This window comes from Takifugu rubripes, chromosome 6 (genome assembly GCF_901000725.2).
Source record: "Takifugu rubripes chromosome 6, fTakRub1.2, whole genome shotgun sequence".
Classification (NCBI taxonomy): Eukaryota; Metazoa; Chordata; class Actinopteri; order Tetraodontiformes; family Tetraodontidae; genus Takifugu; species Takifugu rubripes.
In genome coordinates, this window is record NC_042290.1 from 5852864 (window position 1) to 5876331 (window position 23468).

Sequence of the window (23468 nt, forward strand, 5' to 3'; positions counted from 1 at the left end):
CGAACAGGAAGCAGCCCATCACATGTAAGCCAAAGCCGTGTGGAACTCGGACTCATTGCCCAGCTATGCGGTTGAGGAGGATTAAGCTCAGGCTGAGCTCCCATGCATGGATTGAATAATTGGCCTTTAATTCATCACCTGTGGCCTGAGAGAGACGCGAGCAAAAAACAAAACTAGTCTTTTCTCTTTGCTTTTCTCTTCACTTCTCTTGTCATTTCCCCTCTCCTTCTCCTTTTCTCCTTTTTCCCTCCTTCCTCCAGCCATGACAGTTCTATCGGAGGACCAGTCTGCCAGGCCCCAGCCCTGCAGGGTCACAGACGCGAGCAAAGTCAGCGGCATTTTGCATCAGAGCTCCATAGACTGCAGCGGATCTAAAGATGATTATATGGACAGCGGGGAAGGGGCCGTGTTTGGAGCGGTGGAGCCTCCCAAGCGTTCGCGAGGCCGCCTCATCCTCCACAGCTTGGTCATGTTTGGAAGGGAATTCTGCTACGCCGTAGAGGCGGCTTTTGTCACGCCGGTGCTGCTAAGTGTGGGGCTCCCCCGCAGCCTGTACAGCCTGGTGTGGCTGATCAGCCCCATCCTGGGGTTCCTGCTCCAGCCCATCATCGGCTCAGCCAGCGACTACTGCCGCTCACGTTGGGGCCGGCGGAGGCCTTACATCCTGGTGCTGGGCATCCTGATGCTGGCGGGACTCACCTTGTTCCTAAACGGGGATGCTGTGGTCTCAGGTGAGGGCGGAGGCGACGTTGCGGTCACACGTCGTTAGAGAGGAATGTGATTGAATCTGCTGCTGAGCGTCTTTCTGTTCCAGAAATCCCACTTAATCAATGCTTTTAAAGTTCAACCAGCATGTCTAATGGCTGAAAATTCCTGAAAGAGAAACTTTTTTTTAACCGTTTAGACAGTTTCAAGGAGGTGTATCTGAAGTTTACCGAGATTTTCAGCTCAGTGTTACAGTCGTTGCCATGGTAGCTGCCAGTGGGTGTCCCTTCCATAACCGCTTCACTCAATAATTTTCTCTCTCACACTCTCTAAATTCAATGCAAAGAAAAGTCTTGTTCTGCAAACCTGCTGTAATTACACTGAGGTAAAAATAGATTTGCAGCCTTTCTGTGCTTTACTGTAACGTGGGGTTGATCTCCGGCTGCTCTGGACCCCAGCAGGAGTGACCGGTGCGGCTGGCTGAGCTGACAGATGCCTGCCTGTGTTTTTCTGCAGCACTGGTGAGTGAGAGGTCACTGAGGAGCATCTGGGCCATCACGGTGGTGATGGTCGGGGTCGTGCTCTTCGATTTCTCAGCGGATTTCATCGACGGGCCAATCAAGGCGTACCTGTTTGACGTGTGCTCGCATCAGGACAAAGAGAGGGGTCTCCACTACCACGCCCTCTTCACAGGTGTGTATCACAATCCAGCACAAGCCCCCCCCACACACACATACACTCACTCTCCCTCACACTCTCTCGCCTGTTTGTCCATGAAACTATCAAAGCAGCTGTTTATGACCCCAAGAGGGAACCTTCTCTCCATATCTACCTGTGCAATTGTTTCCGTTGCTGTGGTGATGGCAGTGGGACACAGTCCGATTGGCAAGCTCCTCCGTGACATTCCACTCAGCCAGGGAGTATTTGAATAAAGCCAGAGCTGCAGCCAGAAACACACACACACACACACACACACACACACACACACACAGCTTACATCCCTTTATTTTATAAGTATCGACGCTGGCTAGACCCCATTTCCTGGTTGTAGTTTCCATTTTTGCTACTCTTTTTTAAAAGGCTGTTCAGGCGCAACACGAGGTGACCTAGATGTGAGGCAGCTTGGCTCACGACACCCGAGGAATGACATTAATTGCCGTTAAATGATTATCTAGAGTGTCTCTATGAATCATTGCCTGAGTAGACATACTTCCTCACCTGTAGAGCGTTTGCTGCAGCCAGTTGCGTAGCACTGAGATGGATTACATGATAAATGTAACCGTTATTGGTCCTTTTCTGATATTTTATTCAATTGATTAAAATAAGAACAGATTTATGTTATCAGAAGCTAACTTGTATGATCATGCCAGTGGCCACGATCAGACTGCAAATGTGAGGACGGCAGTGTTTTGATCCAGGTTACGATATTGAAAGGTAGCTCATATGCGCTACAGCCTCTAACAGGGTTAAAGGGGGAAAGGCACAACCCAGGATGAGCAGAGATACATACAGATACTACACTGTCTCTGTGAATCCCTCTGGTCTTTTTAGGCACATTTATTTTAGCCATGAAAATGTGCAACAGAAAACAACTTCCATTTAAAATAAATCATCATTGGGATGAACAAATCTGATATCATAGGACAGGCAGCTTCAGCTGCATCCTAATTGTTATCCCTGCCTACCTGGTTCAACCGAACACTTCTTACTACTGGGTTGATTATCTTCCCAACAAACTACTCATTTAATCGAGCAATTTGTGAGTAGAATAGACGATCTTCTTGTCAAAGCACCTGTTGATGGTGCATCTCTGCTCTTTTATTTCAGAGGGGCCTTTTTAAGCACTGCGTTTGCCCCCCCACAGGAAAAGAACTCATCCTGCAGAAGTGTTCGTTTTACATCTGCTAAAAATGAGCTTTCTCACATTTACGTACAGTTACTTATATCCTTGCACTGCCGTTCGTCTCAGAGGGGCGAGATGGTTTTTCTCTTTGAGCGCTCAGCCGTCAGCAGGTACCGGCTGGTATGAGCATGCAAGCGTGCGAGTCAGGCAGTAATCTGACCCTGAGCTAGTCATGTGACGCAGTCATGGGTCTGGGCTGAGGGAGACAGATGCTCAGCACATGACTCTTTCGACGCCACGACCGCTGCTGCTGGTATGTGAGTTGTTGTGTTTGGGTTTGTTTTGTTTTTTTGAAGGATGGAGAAGGTAGGGCTGTGATTTCCCCCATAAGGAAAAAAGTAATAATGATAATAAAACATCTTTATTAAAAATGTCACTCCCAAAATTAGCTGATATATCATATTTTATTTGCCCAACATTTGCTTTTTTCACATTACTCACAGATTCCCACAATGCATTTTATGCTTGTATTTACCAACTAAGATGGACCTTCTCATAAAAGCAATCACCCATTAAGCGGGTTCCTTTATCCTGGTTCTTTCTTTCTTATATACAGTATCTGCCTCTCTGTTTTGCAGGTCTCGGCGGGGCGTTTGGGTATCTGGTGGGAGCCATGGACTGGGGTCACTCGCTGATGGGGCAGCTTCTCGGGTCCGAGTACCAGGTCATCTACTTCTTCTCAGCTTTGACGTGGGGCATCTTCCTCAGTGTGCACCTCTTCAGCATCCCGGAGCAGCCCCTGTGCAATGTCAGGTCAAACACGGACGCCTTGGCCACCAGTGCCCTCCGACCCCTGGGCTCTCACAGCAGTGGCTACGGAGCGCTGTCCAAAGACCCCATCACCCCCGTGGCCCGTCTCTCCATCCCAGACATCAGGCCCAGGTCCTTCTCCGCTCTGGGGGAGGCCAACTCGGTGACGTCTAGTGCCAAACAGCCAAACAAGGAGGTATGTGATAAATCTGGGGGAAAAATCCATAACCAATAGCTCATTTTTCAGCCCATCCAATTTTAAAGCATTTAATTCAGAATATTCTCTCCCTCAGCACACAGAATGGATCAATGGGAAACAAGATGCGTGGCCATAGTTAAAAAGTCCTTCATTAATGATACAAGCAGGCATTAATAATCAGGAGAGATGTGTTAAAATGTCTAAGATGTGTCCAAAGTTAAATTAAATTTAATTATTTCACATATAGAATGTAGAGGTTTGTCAGTGTTTGCCTCTGGATCTGGCTTCAGGTGTTTTTCCTTCAGCTTTGGGTCTGTTTATTACAACCTTCTTATTATTCATCTACAAATAAAATCTAATTAAATTCCACACTGGGTTGGAGTGTTAACATCTCCACAACTTGCAGCCTTGCACGTATCAGCATCTCATAAAGGGATTTTCTGATTTTATCAAATGCAACTTTTGATATTTTCATGTCTGATTTTTACATTCTTTCTTTTTAAATGAATCTAAAGTCACCTTGGAAGTTAGGCTGCTTTAGCCCTGTTCAGATTACAGTTTTCTTTTTCTTTATACTGTCAGAGAAAACAAGTGTTGTCCTACGTGACGGGTGTTTCTGATGAGGGATCCAAATGTGAACAGCCGGATAAGGTGGCTTTAGCAGCTGGGGGACCTGTTGACGGAGGTTATGACTGATAAGAGTTAACAGGCAACACTAAAGAGCTTCTCTAATTAAAGAGCTTGTGTGGGCTTCTGCCATCTCTTCTGCCTCCTGTTGTTAGTACCAGTGCTAAATATATATATTTTTATATAATCCTTTTATTCAGTGCAGTTCTGGCACTTATTAAGCTTAAAAGCTTTTGATCTGTCACCAAGCGTGGGATAAGGCACCACTGGCAATGAAAGAAAAGTAGAGTAATGAACGCTACAACCTTGTTCTTTTCTATATTCTGTTAGTGCTGGAGCCTTAAATCAATGCTGATAAATCAATGCTGATGTTCACGTGCAGGTCCAGAAAAGGATGACCTTCAGGTTGCTGATGAAAGCCGTCATCGGAATGCCAAATCACTACCGCTACCTGTGTGTCAGTCACCTGTTGGGCTGGACAGCCTTCCTCTGCAACATGCTCTTCTTCACCGACTTCATGGGACAGGTACTGACTGGTGTGTGGCTGAAATGGAAGATCGGACCCCTGGGCATTAAAAAACAAATAGTTTCTGACCATTAAAGAGATTCTAGTTCACTTTGCATTAAGTCGATCCATTTATATTACCCGTCCTTCCAATATTTCTGTTTTTTCACATAAGGACTAAACCCAGATATGCCATGAAAATGGATCAGACTTTTCAAAATGTCACGCCGCACAGCCAGACGCTTTTTCCTTAAAAGTTACCTGGGGGATGTGCCGCTGCTTCAAGGCAGCAAGTCATTTAAAAGAAAACAATCCGATTGTCAAAAACAAGCAAAAAGGCCAGAAAAAAAGGACATTTTTGCTTTTAAGCAAAATGAGCTCCTTAACTTCTTGAGCTTTTATTTCACAACACTACAACACTAAAAACATGCGAGGGAGCAGCATTCAGTTAAATCCCCCAATCAGGTTTTTTTTAGATTTGATTGTCTTGCCCTGTAATTTAAAATAATGTCTTTATTTCAATGCAGATTGTTTACAAGGGAAATCCATATTCAGAGCACAACTCCACAGCCTATGCCGTCTACGAGAGAGGCGTAGAGGTGGGGTGCTGGGGACTGTGCATCAATGCCGTGTCATCTGCCCTCTACTCATGTAAGCAACCGCTTGGATCGGAGTGAAAAAAGGCGAGATTGTGCTAGGGATGATGATCCCCCCCATGGCCAGGGTATGAATGGGTGGTTAAAAGGGAGGGAAGCTTACGCAACCCTCGCTGACCTCCTCAAATCTCCCTTTCTAGATCCCTCTCACCATCACGCACCAGGGACATCGGAATGTGAATAGCAGTTATTATACCCTGTGATTGTTTGCATCCATTTAGGGATGATTTGAGTTGTTTATCAGACTGAGAGGTATTCTGATTCACCCTAAAAGGGTGTCAGTGTGCATCAATCAAAAAGCGCTCGCTGTAGAGATGTTATCAGACCCATTTCTTCGGAGGAACTTGATTCCACCAATTACAGGTCTACGAAGAGTGCTGATGACGAATGTTAGGTTCAAACAACCTGAAACACGAGAAACACAAATGAGGCAAAGACAACAGTTTTGAATTTTACTTGCAAGGAGAACGGGGAGATGTGCTCAGTTCCAGATCTCCAACACGTTCTGCCGCACACCTCCCGCCATCCTTCTTTTATTGGAATTAGGAGGTCCCTAGTTACAGAAGTCCTTCACTGATTTGATTAGCTTATCTCGCAAACAGCACATTCTTCTATATCAGACAGATTAAGAGAACATCTCCTGGGTCTGGCCCCGCAGCTCTGTCTCCAGTCAATGCCACTTCTCCAACAGCCGCCGTATTTCTGTCGCCCTCGACCAGAGAAGTTCGAGGTGACATACCAAGCATCAGGTCGTTTTTATTTACTCTTCTGCTGCAGAATTCAAGGGCTTGAGTCAACAAGTTAACTCTTCATCAATGACATATAGCAGACGTATTCCAGGCAGCAGTTGATGCTTCCACATCCTTTGCGCAGGCATTGAAGTGCTGCACCTGTTCATTATATGACTCCCAGAGCAGCATTACCACGTTGAGAGGCTCTGCGACAGCTGTATTGCTGCATGCTTGTTTTTGTATTTAGATTCTGCATATTGAGGGAAACACCAGAACGGGTTCACGGTTGTTACCATCTGACAAGCCTGTGCCCCCCCCCCCACCTCTTTTCATTGATTTTCCTTCCTTTTTTTGCTGATGTTTTCAGATGTGCAACGGTTCCTGCTGCCGTACATCGGTCTGAAAGCGCTGTACTTCATGGGTTACTTCATGTTCGGCATGGGTACCAGCCTGATCGGACTCTTTCCCGACGTGGTCGCCACACTCATCCTCTGCAGCGTGTTCGGCGTCATGTCCAGCACGCTGTACACCATCCCTTTCAACTTGATAGCCGAATACAAGCGTGAAGAAGAGGTGCCACCCTTACATAACACTTGCATTTGGAAGACAATTACAGTTATCAGAACAAATCAGCAATATTCAGAACATTTTCAGTATTCTTCCTGTGATTCATCAGGCTCAATGTAACCGAGGTGACTCTTAGCAGAGAAAAACCTTAATCGAGGGCTTATTTAGCTGAGTGTCATTATAATGGAGCAAACATAGGACACAAAAGTTCAATTAACAGTTGTTAAGAGTTGTTATGGATAATGAAGTAAAAATTCAAGGTCAACGGCAATTTGCATCTGTGCGAAGATGTGAAGCTCAGAGAAAATCCCCCTGAAGACTCGTTAGTATTTGCACAGGCCAGGGAGCCCGTAATGAACATCCAGATGACCTCTATGTGTAAAATTGGTTTAGAGTCACCGTAATTAAATCTACGTTATGACTCCAGGATAATCCACTCTGAATCAGGGTTGGTTTCCAGGAAGTTCCAGGAAGTTGGAGTGCATTAAAAATTAACAATAAAACCATAAAGCACAACAATTGTATCAGCTGCCGGCCTGTTTTAGTGCTGCAAATGCAGGTGTCCGCTCATCCCACCTGTTGAACCACCTGTGTTGCGTTTATGTCGATGCCCCTGGAAATAGCAAACCTGCGTGCACGACCTGGATTCCTCTGGAATGTAAAACAAAACATTGGATTTTTATCTGATGTTTGAATCAACTCCCTCCAGCAGGTTCAAAAATTGATAGCAAAAGTGTTTTGTCGCACGCTCAGTCGATACTTTATTTAGGCGTCAGGATCGATAATGAAACACCAAGGTGAGTCACAGGGCCCCTTTTCATGACTCCCTCCATCTGTCCGTCACACCCCCTCCTCCTCTTCCTCCTCCTCCTCTTCCTACCCAGGAACAGCTGCAGCTGCGCGGAAGCAAAGAATCGGAGCGAGGCACCGGCGTGGACTGTGCCGCTCTCACCTGCATGGTTCAGCTGGCTCAGATCATGGTGGGGGCGGGCCTGGGCGCCCTGGTCAACTTGGCGGGGAGCGTGGTGGTGGTGGTCCTCTCGGCCTCCACCGTGTCGCTGCTAGGCTGCATCTTCATCGCCCTCTTCATCAGATATGTGGATTGATTCTGCTTTGTGTAAAGACGTTTTAATGGTGTTGTTTTAATAAATAAAGATACTTTATTATGTCATTAGTGGAATGTGTTTGGATTTTCTTTTATTCATCCCCACCCCCACGTCCCCTTCCATCAGTGATCAAGTAACCAGGCTTTTAAACATGCTGCTTTCTGTTGACAAGGACATTGACACTTTTAATGTATACCAAATGTAAATTATAGTGCTGATTGCTAAAAACATTCAGAACCAGTTGGACTCTTTGGAAGGTTTTTGTGAATTTAAAAATAATGTCTGAAAGCCCAGATAAAGCTTTAAAAGTGGTGGTCTAATGGTGTTTCTACAGCATTTTCATATTTTTCTGTGCAATTTTGGTGCAGCTGTGACTGCTAAAATGCCAATTTTGGATGCTCACATGCTGTTATGATAATTCCACTGATGTTTGTTGTCCATCTTTGTCCAAGAAGCCCTGCTTCGAAGGAAACACGAGGTTTCGAGTAAGTCAACAGAGCTGAGGTGGAGAGACTCCCAGGTAGAAGGAATCACCCATCTCCATTCTGGAAATGCCTGACGTCGTTCAGCAATCCTAATTAACTTCCCGTGCCAAGAGGAGCCAGAGAGCATCCTGAGAGGAGCCGTCACAGGCTGACAGGACCCAGGGCTGACAATACTACTGGAGCATCTCCGAGGTAGCATCTTTGGCTTCTGAGGGTGAATCACTGCTTATTTCCATATTACAGAGCATTTAAACATTGCAAAAAGGAGGCCATGCTTGCAGACTGATGATGGTTTTGTGCAGTATTAAGGGGTGCGTGGGCTCGTGATTCACAGGGTTTGCCCTGACCTCCGCCAACAACCCAGCCGGCTGTCTCAAACGCTTTCAGGAATGGTTCAAAAACTCGTGTTAAAGCAGCATTTACATTCTATTGCAGATCTTCAGCCAGCACTTTTTCCTGTAACCCAGTTCACCCAGGTGGAGGCCGAGAGGACCACCACCACCACGCTCCCCGCCAAGTTGACCAGGGCGCCCAGGCCCGCCCCCACCATGATCTGAGCCAGCTGAACCATGCAGGTGGGGGTGGTGATACGGACGGAAAAATATATAAAATAAAATATAAAAATAAATAATTTGATATTTCTTTGTGGCCATCTGTCTTTGCTCCTCATTATGCTTCTATGTCAGGATTTGTGTTAAGATTTTTGAAAACACATTTTGATTAATCCCGGTGATATCTGAGGGAATTCAAGTCGAGCGTGCAAACATGTTAGGGCTTTTCAGGTATCGGATGCGTCTCCGCTCAATGAAACACTGACGAACAACAGCAAGGACAAGAAAGACCTGGTGAACGTATGAATAAGCAATTGCGTGTTACTCGAAAGGAACCTTTCAGCCATCCTGGGAGATCTGGAAGATATTTAACTCCTCTCTTGAGACCAATGCGTTCTCTCCAGCTGCCTGAGAGCATGTGTGAATTTAAAATAAATGTATTTTCAGTGAAGCCGCTCCCCTGGATGCGTTTAAATACAGTTCAAATCAGCATTAATGAGCTTCAGCTTTGTTTTTAACTGAATAATTAACTGAATGTTTCACCCTTTTTCACTGCGGCATAAAAAGCATTAAGTCAAATGCAACAAGCTGTTTGACTTCTTGAGTAAATAAAAACTTGTTGAGCATCAGTTTTCCCCTCATCTGAAACAATTAAATAAAAATTCAAAGAGCAAAGGTTTCACATCAACACACTTTACTGGCACATGTTCTGAACACATTTACAAACGAAGCAGATGCGGCTGATCTGCGCATAGAAATGATAATTTACATGTGATTTTCCCACTGTTTTGATCCTGTTAATCCAAATGAAGCTTATACGACGCCCGAGTTGCCATATTAAGTGACATTTTGCGGCAGATCCCGCATGTCGTTGTAAATAACCACCCCCGGGGGGTAGAAGAGCACAGCGGGCTCCTCGGGAGCGCTGACAGGAACTCTGACGTGCACATGCTCGTTGATCTCCTGCTTCGTGGTGGCAGTGATGGGCCGGATGGTCGGCGCAGTCCGCGTCCAGAAGAGTTTTCTCAACGCTTTCCTGAACTCCCTCCTCATCAGACAGTAATGGATGGGGTTCAGGCAGCTGTTGGAGTGCGCCAGGCACACGGACACAGGGAAGACGTACGCCTGCATGGTGTAGTACGCGTCACTGAAGTGGACCACGTTGAGTTTGACCAGGATGCCCCAGGTAGTCAACGCCTGGTTGGGCAACCAGCAGAGAAAGAAGGACAAGACCACGATGGTGACTGACTTGGTGACTTTGGCGCGTCGCTTGGCGCACGACGTGTTGATGTTTTTGGAGGTGATGAAGCGCAAAAGAAGCAGGTAGGAGGATGAAATGATGACCAGCGGAACTACAAAGCCCAGCAGCACTTTGTGGGAGTGGTAGAGTCCCAGCCAAAACTGCGAGGTTCCGTTGGTCTCCGGGAATTTCACCAGGCACAGCTCCTCGTCGGTGGTGACCGGTGCGGTCGTGGAGAACACCGCCGGCGGGAGCGCGGCGGTCACGGCGGTAATCCAAATGACAACGGTGATGCACCAGGCGGAGCAGCAGCGGGGCCGCCGCCGCCGTCCCTTGAGAGCCGAAGCGAGGGACCAGTACCGGACCACGCTCATGGCAGTCAGGAAAAACACGCTGGCGTACATGTTCATAGCCGTAACATACGAAACTATTTTGCACATGGCTTTCCCGAACGGCCACGTGAAGTCCAGCGCGTTTTCCACCGCCCAGAAAGGCAAAGTTAGCACGAACTGGAAGTCAGTCACCGCCAAGCTCGTCACGAAAAGGTTGATGGAGGATTTTCTCCACATTTTCTTGTAGGTCATGAGGCACAGGACCAATAAGTTCCCAACAAGACCCAGTGCGCACACCAGTGAGTAGATGATGGAGATGATAATCCTCACACCAGCGGTGCCATCTCCCAGAAAATCCGATTTGCTCCAGTCCGAAAAGTGGCGGTCGCTGCTGGAGCGGTTGGTGGCGTTGAGAAGGGCGCAGGAGTTGAAGGCTGCGGCTTCCATCCTGGGCGCACCGTCGCAGATGGAGTCGACAAGTTCCCCTGACATCTTTAACTTTAATGCACAAGGGTCGCTAAAAAAGTCATACCCGCGGATCCTTCAGGGTTCTCTGGACTTTTGCTCGCTTTGAGAGAGAGAGAAAGACTGAGACAGAGAGAGAGAAAGAGAGTCAGAGACAGAGAGAGAGAGTCAAAGACAGAGAGAGAGAGAGAGAGAGAGAGAAAGAGAGAGTCAGAGACAGAGAGAGAGAGAGAAAGAGAGAGTCAGAGGCAGAGAGAGAGAGAGAGAGAAAGAGAGAGTCAGAGGCAGAGAGAGAGGGAGCGATATTTCATATATGAAATTATAAGATAAACTGGCCCTGGTGGAGCCAGGATAAGTACCGGAGCGGCCGCCAGGTTGCTGCTCTGTGCACTTCAGTTCTCCATCCGCGCAATCTGGCGCTGTCCTTGGTTCTGACCAGATGAGCAGAGAAAAAGAAAACACAAATCCTATAAAGTCCGCGTGTGAAGAATGTGTGAATTACCTTCCTAGGCTACATCATGCTGAATTGAATAAAATCTGAATGTGAACAAGCTGTGCATCTCACGGGCACGCACGCACGCCCCATGGTCGCGTGCAAAGAGCTGAAGCCGTTTTCCTTGTATTAGATTAGAAATGGACTTGCTGCCATTTAGAAGCTCTCGTGGATGCCGCCTATCCATCCATAAGAAAACAGGCTTTTGTCTTAGAGCGCCTGGCTTTAGTCGACCGCCTCCTCACTGACCACTTACAAGCATTTATTCAGTAAATGTTTACCCATAATTAAAATGCACCGTGCATTTTCTTCTCAAGTTCGTTTCCTGATGAGGATCCAAGCGAGAGAGGGCAGGTCGTGAAAAAGAGAGGTGAAAAAGATGCTTAATTCAATTATATGTATATTAGATTAGAAGGTGGGACGTGTTTGAGTTACTGAGGTCTGATGACAAACACCGAAAGACGTTGCTAGGGAACCACTGATTGATAAGAGGGATGTGCATGTTGTGTATTGTGAAGTTAAATAAAGGATGTGAAAATCACAGAATGTTGCTCTTATTCATTGGAATTAGAGAAGTGTCTCTGCCTTTTCATCAATGTAAATGTTTGCAGTTCTAAATGAGCCGCAGTTTAAATAACAGAGATAACGCAAATCAAGCCAAGGACGGACTTGTAGGCAGGACATCTAAAGCTGAGACTTCATCCAGCCACCCAGCAGGACGCGTCCTTGGTCCTCTGGTGTTTTCACAGTGAGATCCAGTACCAGAAATACAGTTTAGGATTCAGTTTCAACTTCACGGTGCCGCTGATATTCAGATATTCTGTGTGGAAAAGGGCTCCAGACTCACTGACGGCCGATCACACATGAGGAAACATGGTGTAGGACTCGCACCGACAAATTAGTTCCTGATGGACAAAAAGTGCACCAGAGGAGGATTTTCCAAGCTTACTGCAACCCTCTTTTCTTACCTTAGGATTCATTAACCTCTCCATTAACATGTGTTTAGATAAATGAATGAATTCTTTGGGTGAATCGTCCCTTTACTTAATGTGATTCCAGACGCCAACTTCTAAATCTGTGTCTCTCTTCGCTCACGTATCCGTCTGTGAATTCCTGCTGGCCTGCTCCACTTTAATTAGCGTCTGTGTCCCTCACAGCCTTCCAGCTAAAGCTCCTCTCACCCTGCAGGTCTGCACAGCAGCAGCTGTGGTGAGACTGAAGGCTACTTTAGACTAGACTCCTGAGGAACCTCCCCTTTCACCCCTTTTGTCCGTAAAATACGAAATCTAGAGCTTTTATTCTCCTTTCATTCAAATCGCACTGTTGAATTTTAGATATAGGAAAGAAACCTGCGCGCTGGCCGTGAGGAGATCAGGCTCCCTGCGTGATTAATTGCTCATGATTTCCGCTGTATGTATGTTGTGGAGGAAGTGCAACGTGTAGGTTTCACACACTGTTCCATTATGGGTCACATGGGCTCCACTTAATTGTCACTTCAGCGCACGTGTGGAGACACATGCACATGTACTGTTAAATACTGTATGTCCCTGTCATTGAGTATGTCCCTGTCCGCTCTGCCATGTACCAGGGAACAGTGGGAGCTGTCCTCCAGTCTACGCAGCACACCCACAGGTCCGCTGGAAGGCGCCGGATCAACCCTTCCTTGCAAAGACGCAGCGATAAACGATGTCGCCGTGTCTCCGAGTCAAATATCAACTGCACCCTGCCCGGTTTCTGCCTCTCTTATCAGCCTCCTGAAGACACGCCCTTCATATAGAAACTCTGGCGTTCCGCAGCTGTTTCCATTCCACAGGGGTCGGAGGTCACGCAACAGAGGGTGCCCTTAAACGCCACTTTTTTAAATGGCTTTGCTTTCCAGGGCATTAAATGCTTCCCTGGAAGTTGACAGTTTATGGTTGACAAGTTTCAAAACAACTTCTCCTCAAGCCAGCCTCCAACCGAGCGCAGCAGTTCCTGTTTACTTTCTGCCTGCAATTATTTACTCAGACTGCAGTGTTTGCACTCGCAATGAGTTCCTGCCACCTTGAAAGTCTGAAAGATTTATTCCCCGGGACAAAATATACCCAGAAACAGGACTCTGGACTCCCAACCCTGAAGCGAACAGCACTGAATTGATCAATCACCGGGACAGCACCATGCCAGGAATAAACTTCCTGTCATTTTTAGAGTTTCTCTCTGTAACTAAAAATCAGACACATTTTGAGGCTTTTAAATGTTGATTCATTCATGTTCATTGATGGCTGTGGAACCATGTTTCTACTGGAGCCCAAAACATGGAACAGAGCAGAACTTTAGTGTTCATGAATGTTCTCCAGGACAGTAACTACGGTTTTATTCTTCCCACCTTGACTCCATTTAGGAAATAAGATAACGATGCTTGCTGCTACATGCAATGCTAGTTTTATAATTTGATCTCTTATATGAACAAAACTTTGCCAACGAGATCGGGTTCCTTCAAGTTGGAAAATCTCTGTGCATACACTTCCGTGTGTTTATTCACCCTCCAAAATGTCAGTGCCGTATTGTGGTGTCAGAGTTTGATTATCTTCAGGTTTCTGGATGTTTATCTCTGATGGGTAAAAGTAAACCCATGGTCACCGGCTTGAGCCACCTGACAGCACAAACATTTCTCAGAAAACAGCTCTCAACACAACGCAAAACACATTTATTCAGGCCGAGACTCGACCTCTCTTTGTGTGCTCCGTTCCCAGTGAAAGGTCGGCAGTGTTGCCCTTTTTTTCTTCCATCTTCACCTCAGATGAGCCTCCGCACACAGGCCCCCGGCTGTTCTGCCTCGGCCCAGGGTCGTCTCGGCAGGTCCCAAAAAAGACCCAAAAACCTCAGCACAAGTTCTCTTGTGAGAAATCCAAAACTCGTCTCTCTCCGCTCTCCGTTCGAGGTGTGTCTCAGCAGAAAGGTGCGATCAGAACGGCCAATTCATTCCTAAATACGTCTGATATTTGCTGGAGCTCAGAGGTGCGTCAGCACAGTCTCCTCTGGCGTTCCTGTCTCCCATCAACTGTTATCATCCGCCAGCTGGTGTTTGTTCCACCATAGCAACTATCTATCTGTCACCGTGCAGTCAGGGAAGGCCGCCGATGGATGCTATTTAGAAGCCACATCTCCATGCCAACACCCAGAGGGCTGACTTTTTGGAGACAGGTGTGTTTATCGGAAATCTTCCTTGTCGCGCAGCCTCGTCCTGGTTGCAGAGAAATGCGGCGCTTTTAAGAGGATGGATTATGATGCGTTAGCGCAGCCTCAGTCTCCGTCGGGGGCCTCTAAAGCACTATGCCCTCATCCTGAGACGAAAGGGAGCAGCTGTCACATGTAAAAAACAGTCCTGCTGCTTGTCCCACAATCAAAGGCGCAGGATTTATACGGTGTCGATGCGCCGGGGCTCTGTCGGGTCTGAAGATAATGCCGGGCGCCTTCCAGCGGTGTCCATCATGCTCAGCTTCTCTGTTACATTCGTGGGCACTTCTCGTCGTCGCCTCCTCTGCCAGCGCGTTCTGCATCGACGGCTGGAAGATGCAGAAAATTGTCACTGAGGCGACACATTCTGACAACACGCTGTGCAGAGGTTCGGATCAGGAAGCTGATGGTTTGTTTATTTCATCACTTGCAATAGAACGGAGCTTACTTTGAACACAGGCAGATAAACAGGATGAGGAGGATGAGGAGAACCAGCCCTGCTACAATGCAGATAATTAGGATTTGCTGCTTCTCTCCTCTCCACCAGTCCAATTCCAGGTACTCACACCTGGAGCCAACAAAACCGCGCTCGCACCTGAAGGAGGAAACACGGTCAGAATGTCTCTGTTTTAGCCCTGCTTCATCATCACTTGTCCACTTCTCACCTGCAGGACGGCGCTTTCTGTTCCTCGATGTAGCGACAGTCCCCGTGGACGCAGTAGCCGGTCAGCTCCTCGGGACATTTTGAGAAGTGGCCGTGCCACGTGTCATTGTCCACGGAGTCTCCTGGAGAGATGAAACACAGATTTGGAATCGCCCCTCATTGGTGATTGTTTTTATTCAGACTCCAGAAGGCTGCCGATTAGTTTTGGATCTGTTATTTTTCATTTATAGAAATGGAGAAAAGTCATAAATCTGAAGGTCGTGTTCATCAAAACTACCTCCTGAATGTCTCTTTTTATAACGATTTCAACTTTTCATCAAACTTTTAGTTTTACTGGATGTAGAACAAAAAGCAAATCTTCTATTTTTGTAACTGCTGTCAGGTTCCTTCTTTGACCTCCATGTTCACCACCTGTCATGACCTGATCTATATATAGACTGAAATAAGACCCTGTTAAGAGTCCTGCTGAAATGTTATAAATGTCGTCAAGTTCTAATTAGGCCCACGTCTCTGTTTGTCCATTTACTAGATGGAGGACATTCTATGGTTGTTAGCGTTGCAACATCCATTCTCAGAGACACAAACACACCCTGGACTTGTCACAATGCTGAACTTCTGACCTCTGGCTACACATTTGCCTGAAATTCTTTGAATGGGAAGCTGTAAAAGAACACTGCCCTCTGGGAAACATCGTGGCCACTGCTACAGAAGTCAGAAAAGAGAAAAATCCCACAACATTCTTAAAAAGAAACATGTTCTAGTTTCGAGTAAAACGCACTGCAATTTTCGACAATTGCCAAGAGGAGGACAATGTTAATTCTTGAGCTAACTTCTTTTAATTAGCCCACCTAAAAAGGGATGTTAGCCAAACACCATATTTAGACCAGCCTATGAGCTAGTTTCCAAGGTTTGTACTCTTCTACTGTTGTCATGTTTTATGGCGTGTGTTTACATCTGTGCTTCGCCTGTTTGTCCATGAAACTATCAAAGCAGCTGTTTATGACCCCAAGAGGGAACCTTCTCTCCATATCTACCTGTGCAATTGTTTCCGTTGCTGTGGTGATGGCAGTGGGACACAGTCCGATTGGCAAGCTCCTCCGTGACATTCCACTCAGCCAGGGAGTATTTGAATAAAGCCAGAGCTGCAGCCAGAAACACACACACACACACGCACACACACACACACACACACACACACACACACACACACACACACACGCAATGACAAACCCCAGACGAGTATTGTGCACCTGTGCCAGCACATTCCACCAACAGGGCTGACATAACAGATGACAGAGGGGAAATAACCTACAACTTCAGTCGGTCGTTGGTGAACGGCAGCTGAGTCATGGTAATCAGCCTTAAATGGGAGTGAGAGGGACACCCACTCCATTATCTCTCTGGCTTTAATGATAGCACTCATTCTGTGCAATCTTGTGTGGCATTGACCGATTTGCCACATACAGCCTTATTATGGGATTACAGAGGGCTCTTCAGAAAAAGACAACCCATAATGCACCTGTGCATTCAGTAATTAACTCCATAATGACACCAGAGTGTGGAGGGATACTGGCTCTCTTTCGAGACAGAGATCTTTGAAAACTCACAGGATCAGCATGTGTGTGTCCTGAGAGGCAAGACTGCTAAAATTAGACCCAAAGATCTCACGCCCTCCCTTCCCCCCGTGCACAGTAGCAACATTACTGTTTCAATACACACACTGAGAGGTCTAAATAGAGGTGAATCTTACCTGTCGCCACTTGGACATAGATTAGGTAGACCTTGGCCATCTCCTCACTTGGTCAAAGTGCTCATCTGCTGTGTGAACATACAATGTCATTGAATAGCAGGAGGCAAACTGGATCCTCTCGGAGGTCAACGACCTTTGGAAAAGGTGCGGAAAAGCTGCGCAGGTGGCCCGGCGGTGTGTGGTTTCGGCGTCCGTCATTGATGGCGGTTAGCTTCATATCATCCAGGGCAGATTCAGACTAACAACCTCAGCGCAGATACAGCGCAAAATGCCTCCCTGGGCGGCAGTGTGTGCGCGCATGTGTGTGAGTATGTGTGTGTGTGTGTGTGTGTGTGTGTGTGTGTGTGTGTGTGTGTGTGTGTGTGTGTGTAAAGCAAAGGGGCTGGCACTGAAACCCAACTCTGCTTACTTGTCTGTCTCCTCCCACACCTTTCAGGGAGAACAGGAGTCCATTGAGCCATTCATAGCGCCTCCACGTCAAGGAAAAACTGCACCTTTATACCCGACATTTCTGAAGATTAAAACAACAGGCGGAACCTTCTCAGACGATAAAACTTGCCAACAGTAAAAACAAATAAATCCCTTCTCTTTATATTCCCTTTGTTTTGGCTATTGAGTGAGCACCAAGTCTGATTTCCTGGTGAGACTGTCTGTCTGTGTTCTTACATATACTTTTCAAAGTCTGATATCAAATTCTGGCAACCTTTGAAGCACAGTGACAGTCGCACAATGGCAACAGCCAACAGCTGAGGGAGAGTTTCCCCTGTTGACCAGCAGGTGGCGCTAAAGCTCACGGTTTACTCATAGCCGGGGGAAAACGTCCTAAAAAGAAACCGTTTTATCTTATTCTATTTCATTTTAAAACTATTGTTAGCGTGATTATTGTGTTAGTTATTCTGTTTTTTTGTGAATTTGTAAATTAAAAGCTAATACTCCAAAGGGGCAAAAGTATGGAACAACACATGAAATTAAACTTGTAGGAGAGCGTGTTTAACTGGTGCGTTGGTTCTAAATTAAGAGTCAAACTAGGAGAAACCTGTTTCAAATCGGTTTCTCTTGGCTATCATATTAGTCGCCCTCGCTGTCGGGCTGCTGCTCATCCAGGATTAAAAGCTCATTTTCGCTCTGTGCCAAAACGGAAAATAAAAGCAGGCTAAAAGTCGAAGACCGAAAATAAAGATTTAACTGATATTAAGCAACAAAATCAGAATCTGCATCCTTTTGTGGGGCATATTTGTGGCGATGTTGTAAGAAACAGGAGCCGTGGGATTATTGAGAGCTGACCCTGAGGAGCATCCTGAGAGGAAGAGGAAGTGACTCCTCGTCAATGCACGCTCGGTCTCGGCAGCATTTGGGCTTGTTTTTAAACTAAATTAATATGCTGCATGAAAGACTAAAATACTTGGACAGAAGTGGCACTTTGCATGGTTCTGATGGGTGTTTTGCAGGTTCTGCCTCTCACAAAGGCTCCGAGGTTGAGTCATTTGTTGTTCTGCAGTTTTGAACAGGAAGACACCGTTTCCTCCTTGGCTTCTCTCCTTACACAGACTGAACGTCAGGAAGCTGCGACACTGCAAAATTCCAGGCTGCAATTTGCAGCCCACACTGTGATACACACCCTCTTTGTATAAACCTTAGGTAATTGCTCAAAAGGCTCTCCAAAACACTGATAAAGGTGCTCATTTGAAGTCTTATTAGAAATGTTCTCTAGCTTTACATTAATGCAGTGGAAAATGCAACATTTTATTTTAAAAGTATGAATTCTTCTGTAAAAGACGCCTCTCCTGTTGGGATTCTTCCTAGGGGCAGAAAGAGCAAAATAATTACAGCCATACACTTTCAAAGTAAAGGGAAGGCTGAAGCTGTGCTGGCTGAGTGGTGTCTGACCTTCACACCACAGTACAGGAGCGCGGCTCTCTGAAAGGGTTGCTGCCCGTTGGCACGCCAACCAGGAGGGCGTCTTTTCCTGCGTTCTGCAGACAGTACTGCTGCAGCTCTGCAGCCGCCTGGGACACCTACACACACACACACACACACACACACACACACACACGCACACGCACACACACGCACGCACACACACACACACACACACGCATTCAGAGGGAATAAGTTACACTTAAATGTCTAACACATTAATTATTGTCTTAAATCTTCCCCTCAGATCGGTTATTATCTATTTTTGGCTATAAAGAAGGGAGGCATAAAGATCAGTTAAAGAACAGTAACATCTAATGTGCGTCAGGGATGTAAAATGATTTCAGTGGTGAAGTAGGTTGATTCTAATAACAGAGCAACAAAAACAGAATGGTAGGTAATTAAAAAATAACACCATAGAAAGATGACTTTGCCAGACAACTGCTAACAAATGAATATATAAATGTAAAACAATAAATCATCATGATAACTTGTTGAGTTTAGCGTAAACAGCTGAAGCTGATGAAGGAGATGTATGACTTTTAAAAACAGGTTTGATGTTAATCCTCCAGTTAGTTTCTTTACCTTGATTCTCTCCACACTGGCTTCAAGTTTCAGCTGCTCCACCGTCCGCCGCATGTTGGATAAATTAGAGTTGGAGGTCATGCTGGTGGATGAAAGCTTGGTGGCAGAAAGGTCCTGAAACAAAAAGATTCCCTTCAAGGAGCAGCAGTCCTCTAATGAGAAGCCAGAAATGCGCCTGTGAGGCGAGAGAGCGTCCACCTCTCCTCAGTCCAATCTGCAAAGGAAGCGAGGAAAGGAAGCAGCGACCTTCTGATCTCATTTCTAAGGCGCCGTTTTACTTCTGAGCTGTGAATCCACAATTTGGAGTTAAAGAAACTAATGTGCGCACTCAAAACCAGAGAGCAAAAAATAAATAAAAAATTAAACGTTTGAAAATGTGTAACGGAACAGGATGTGTTTACTCCACCCAAGCCTCACGATATGGACAAACCAGCCCGCAGAAATGCCCACACAGTGAGGACATCCTGGACGTGTGTGGGGCGTTTGTCAGGGATGAGGATAACGTGAGCGGGGCAAGATTAGAAGAGGATATATTATTGTCTCTGACCTGTATGAAGAACCTGGAATAGAATGCAATTATTTTATATTGAAAATATATTTAGAAAATAGTACAGAAATATTTATTATCATATATCATCTTCTTAATCACTTTTCCCCTTTTGGGGTGAAGGAGGAGGTACACCTACTGGGTCCACCCCTGGGTGAGTCGCCACTTCATCGCAGGCTCTATGTGAGCATTTGTGGGTTTGGTACCTTGCGCAAGGGCACCTCAGGGAGTGCTCTGAAGACGTTCTGGAACCTCCGCTTAATATCAGAACATGTTCCATGTTTTGTCCTGACCAGGGCTCCAGGTCTAGGGTTAGGGTTGAGTGGGCAGACTGCAGTCCCGTGCCCAGGGAACCTGGATTCTAGACCAGGCATGGCAGGCAGGGTGAGAGTACCTGTAATCCTGTCAGCCTCATCATCAATCAGTTTGAGTTGTTTTTGTTTTTTAATTAGATAAATAATACATAATTAACTTGGTAAAGGAGGTTGGGTTAAAGCAAGGGTTAGGTTTAGGGTTAAAGCAAGGGTTAGGGTTGATCCCCTAGTCGAGGGACTGCTGGGGATCAGGTTTAGGACCAGGCCTGGGCAGGCAGAGCTAGAGTAGCCGTGTAGTCCTGTCGGCCATGTCATCAGTTTTTGTTTTTCAAAATATTAGACAGATAATTAAAACATGACTAACTTAGTAAATGGGGTTAGGGTTTGTTTGTACTTGTGTATTGATCTGGTGGGTGTGGGTGAGAAGGCTGCAGTCCCAACCCGAGGGGATCTGGATTCAAGAGCAAGCCTGGGGAGTCAGAACAAGAAGAGGTGTGTAGTCCTGCCTGACACATCAACAAACAGCTTAAATAAATAAATAAATTAATTAATTAATTAATTAATTAATTAAAGGAGGTTAGGGTTTAGGGCTATTATAATTTTATTATTGTTATTTTAGGGTGTTTTAGAATCGTTTTCAAAAACTTATCAATATACAGTCTACTGTTGTGTGTATGGGACGAGGCGCCATGCTGTTTTGTTCCAGAGCGCATGCGTACAGAGCCTGCCGGAAATCGGTCTGAGGTGGCGCGCTGCAGACAAACGTCATTACGACATTTAAACGCAGCTTCCTCCCTATCGAACTCACATGGCTAATGAAGCGCAACACGCCGTCCCAGTCGTGCTCATTGGTCCGCCGGTGATTAACGCGATCGGCCCCTTCTGTAAGAGGCTTTAAATAAAAGGAAAACATGACAGCGAAGTAGGTACCAGCGCGTCCGTAGAGCCAGCGCGGAGAATTATGAGCTAAAGCCGAACGCAGTCTGTCGGATTCTGTCGTGGGACTTTAGCAGACATGGTGGAAGTGTTTGCAGGTCGGACCCTTCTCAATAAAGACGGGGACTTTGTGGATCCCGAAGAGGCGCTGAGGAACAAAGTGGTGGGGATCTACTTCTCTGCTGGATGGTGCCCGCCGTGTCGAGACTTCACGCCCATTTTGTGCGACTTCTACACGGAGCTGGTGGAGGAGAGCGAGCCTCCAGCCCAGTTTGAGATCGTCTTCGTGTCCTCGGATAAAACGTCAGACGATATGGTGGAATATTACCACGACATGCACGGAGACTGGCTGGCCCTGCCCTGGACGGACGACTACAAGAAGTGAGTGAGGTTTAAGAGGTTCCAGAAGGTCATGGAGGAGTGCTTTGGTGGGTTTTCTGAAGGGGACGTGTTAAGGCTGAAATATACATTCAAAAAACAAAACACGATATTTCTGCTCTTTTATTTGTCTTTCATCGAATTAGAATCTGAAAAGGCTCCAGATTAGTTTGCTAAAATGCTTACCGGGGTCACCTTTTCAGGGATTAGATGGAGACGCACAGCAGACAAACCAGGCGATCACTTTTACCTGTTTCTTTCATTTAAAACCAGATTGTATTGAAGCTAAAAAACGTAATAGCATTTTTATATACATTTTTTTTATATACATATCCGGCTTTATAAATTAATTGGTTTGTAATGCTTTTTGTTTTATTTTTTTTACTACACATGATAAACACGTGGGAAATGCAATTTACAGTCAAAACCCACATTTATACTGCACCTAGACTGCAGTTTGGGGCAGTTTAGGGCAAATTGTTCTTTAATTCATCATTACAACTCTTATTGTCTGTTTATATTAGTGTTGCACGTCTATGCTGACACATAATATTAATATAAACTCATATTGAAAGCTATTTTTAGTGTAATTCCTGCTTTTCTTCTGTGATCTCATGTGTAATCCACTCTCCATAGTTATTCTGGATTTATGACATGGAAAAATATATGATCAAGTTTTGACCTTCTGCATCTCTTCCTCTACCCGTTCTTGTCTCTCCCAGTGAGCTGAAGCAGCGCTACAAGATCACCGCCGTTCCCAAGCTGGTGATCGTGAAGGAGGACGGCGAGGTGATCACGGACAAAGGCAGGAAGCAGATCAGAGACAGGGGCCTGGCCAGCTTCAGGACCTGGCTGGATGCTGCAGAGATCTTTCAGAATTTTAAGGCTTAGGAGACAAAACTCCCATTGAGGAGGTGGGCTCCTGCTCTCTTATGAGCACGTTGCACTAACAAAGGTACAAATTCTCCAGATTAAAGGGATTTATTGCAGAGGAAGAAAGAATATTTTAGTATCGCAGCTCATATATAAGACATTTCTAAAGTGCTAGTTTAGGTGAGGAAGCAGTTTCATAAGCATGCTATGCATTAAATGGCCTCAGGTCTTTCCACTGTGATTTATATAGTAAACATTTACTGGCTAATTGGCTAAAGCTCTAGATAATTAGAAAATGTTGCCTGTATAGGTTGTATTTCTTCTTTCCATAGAGCTTGATTTTGTATATACCAGTTTTCTTCTACAATAGGTAGCTGCTTTTATACTTTTGTATTTTTTTATATGTTATTAGCCAGTTTTCCTGCAAAAATAAATGTTTTGTTTCCATTGTTCTGTCATAACTCGCAGTGGTGATTTCCCAGTAGCCTCGTTAAAGTCGCCACAGGACATGCTCTGGTTTCCACCAAACTGGCATGTTCGCATCTCTGGCTCTAATTGGCGTTTTGTTTTTTTAAATTGTGCGTGCTGACAGCAATGTAACAGCGCCATGACTGAAATTATGATGAGTACACGCAACTGGGATGATCCAGTTCCGTCTGCTGTGTAATAATAAAGCCATCAGAGAATCGCTCTGCCACGCACGGTTAAGATGTGCCATTCAGGAACTCAGCTGGGGATGATGGGCCTCAGGTGAATTTATACTGAGCTTTATCAGAGGCACGTCTCCAAGGCTTGTTGCACTGAAAACATCACATGGATCTTGTAGGCTGTCATAGACTAAACAAGGTAGTTATTGATCAGTGTCAGTTAAAATGCTGTCACTTTTTAAAATACAACTTGAACCATAACTTCATATACCTCCAGCATATTTACACCATTACAGATGAGTAATTTGCTTTGCAGTACCACCATA

The 23468-nt window shown here is 45.7% G+C and overlaps 5 protein-coding genes across 7 annotated transcripts; 2 read left to right on the plus strand and 3 right to left on the minus strand.

The window, feature by feature from the left end:
- Positions 1-15: 15 nt before the first annotated feature.
- slc45a2 (solute carrier family 45 member 2) lies at positions 16-7814 on the plus strand. Its single transcript, XM_003965183.3, has 7 exons — positions 16-731; positions 1222-1398; positions 3187-3554; positions 4567-4710; positions 5217-5340; positions 6444-6649; positions 7528-7814. The coding sequence occupies exons 1-7, from the start codon at positions 263-265 to the stop codon at positions 7747-7749; spliced, it is 1710 nt and encodes a 569-aa protein (XP_003965232.2). The 5' UTR covers positions 16-262; the 3' UTR covers positions 7750-7814.
- Positions 7815-9479: 1665 nt separating this feature from the next.
- Positions 9480-11738, minus strand: rxfp3 (relaxin family peptide receptor 3). 2 transcript variants are annotated; one of them, XM_029837048.1, is made up of 2 exons: positions 11182-11738; positions 9480-10945 (listed from the first exon to the last, which is right to left on the minus strand). In XM_029837048.1, exon 2 carries the CDS (start codon positions 10847-10849, stop codon positions 9623-9625), a length of 1227 nt encoding a protein of 408 aa, XP_029692908.1. In that variant the 5' UTR covers positions 10850-10945; positions 11182-11738; the 3' UTR covers positions 9480-9622. The 2 variants fall into 2 exon arrangements, with proteins under 2 accessions (XP_029692908.1, NP_001027859.1); NM_001032687.1 differs by lacking the exon at positions 11182-11738 and having other exon boundaries at positions 9623-10849.
- Positions 11739-13786: 2048 nt separating this feature from the next.
- Positions 13787-18337, minus strand: btc (betacellulin, epidermal growth factor family member). 2 transcript variants are annotated; one of them, XM_029837884.1, is made up of 6 exons: positions 17079-18337; positions 16946-17010; positions 16230-16337; positions 15197-15317; positions 14980-15126; positions 13787-14860 (listed from the first exon to the last, which is right to left on the minus strand). In XM_029837884.1, the coding sequence occupies exons 2-6, from the start codon at positions 16983-16985 to the stop codon at positions 14713-14715; spliced, it is 564 nt and encodes a 187-aa protein (XP_029693744.1). In that variant the 5' UTR covers positions 16986-17010; positions 17079-18337; the 3' UTR covers positions 13787-14712. The 2 variants fall into 2 exon arrangements, with proteins under 2 accessions (XP_029693744.1, XP_003965272.1); XM_003965223.3 differs by having other exon boundaries at positions 16946-18335.
- A 278-nt stretch (positions 18338-18615) lies between these two features.
- On the minus strand, positions 18616-19857 carry gng10 (guanine nucleotide binding protein (G protein), gamma 10). Its single transcript, XM_029837885.1, has 3 exons — positions 19448-19857; positions 18833-18960; positions 18616-18744 (listed from the first exon to the last, which is right to left on the minus strand). Exons 1-2 carry the CDS (start codon positions 19526-19528, stop codon positions 18835-18837), a joined length of 207 nt encoding a protein of 68 aa, XP_029693745.1. The 5' UTR covers positions 19529-19857; the 3' UTR covers positions 18616-18744; positions 18833-18834.
- A 1233-nt stretch (positions 19858-21090) lies between these two features.
- Positions 21091-22956, plus strand: nxnl2 (nucleoredoxin like 2). Its single transcript, XM_003965184.3, has 2 exons — positions 21091-21625; positions 22345-22956. Exons 1-2 carry the CDS (start codon positions 21324-21326, stop codon positions 22511-22513), a joined length of 471 nt encoding a protein of 156 aa, XP_003965233.1. The 5' UTR covers positions 21091-21323; the 3' UTR covers positions 22514-22956.
- The last annotated feature ends 512 nt before the right edge of the window (positions 22957-23468 follow it).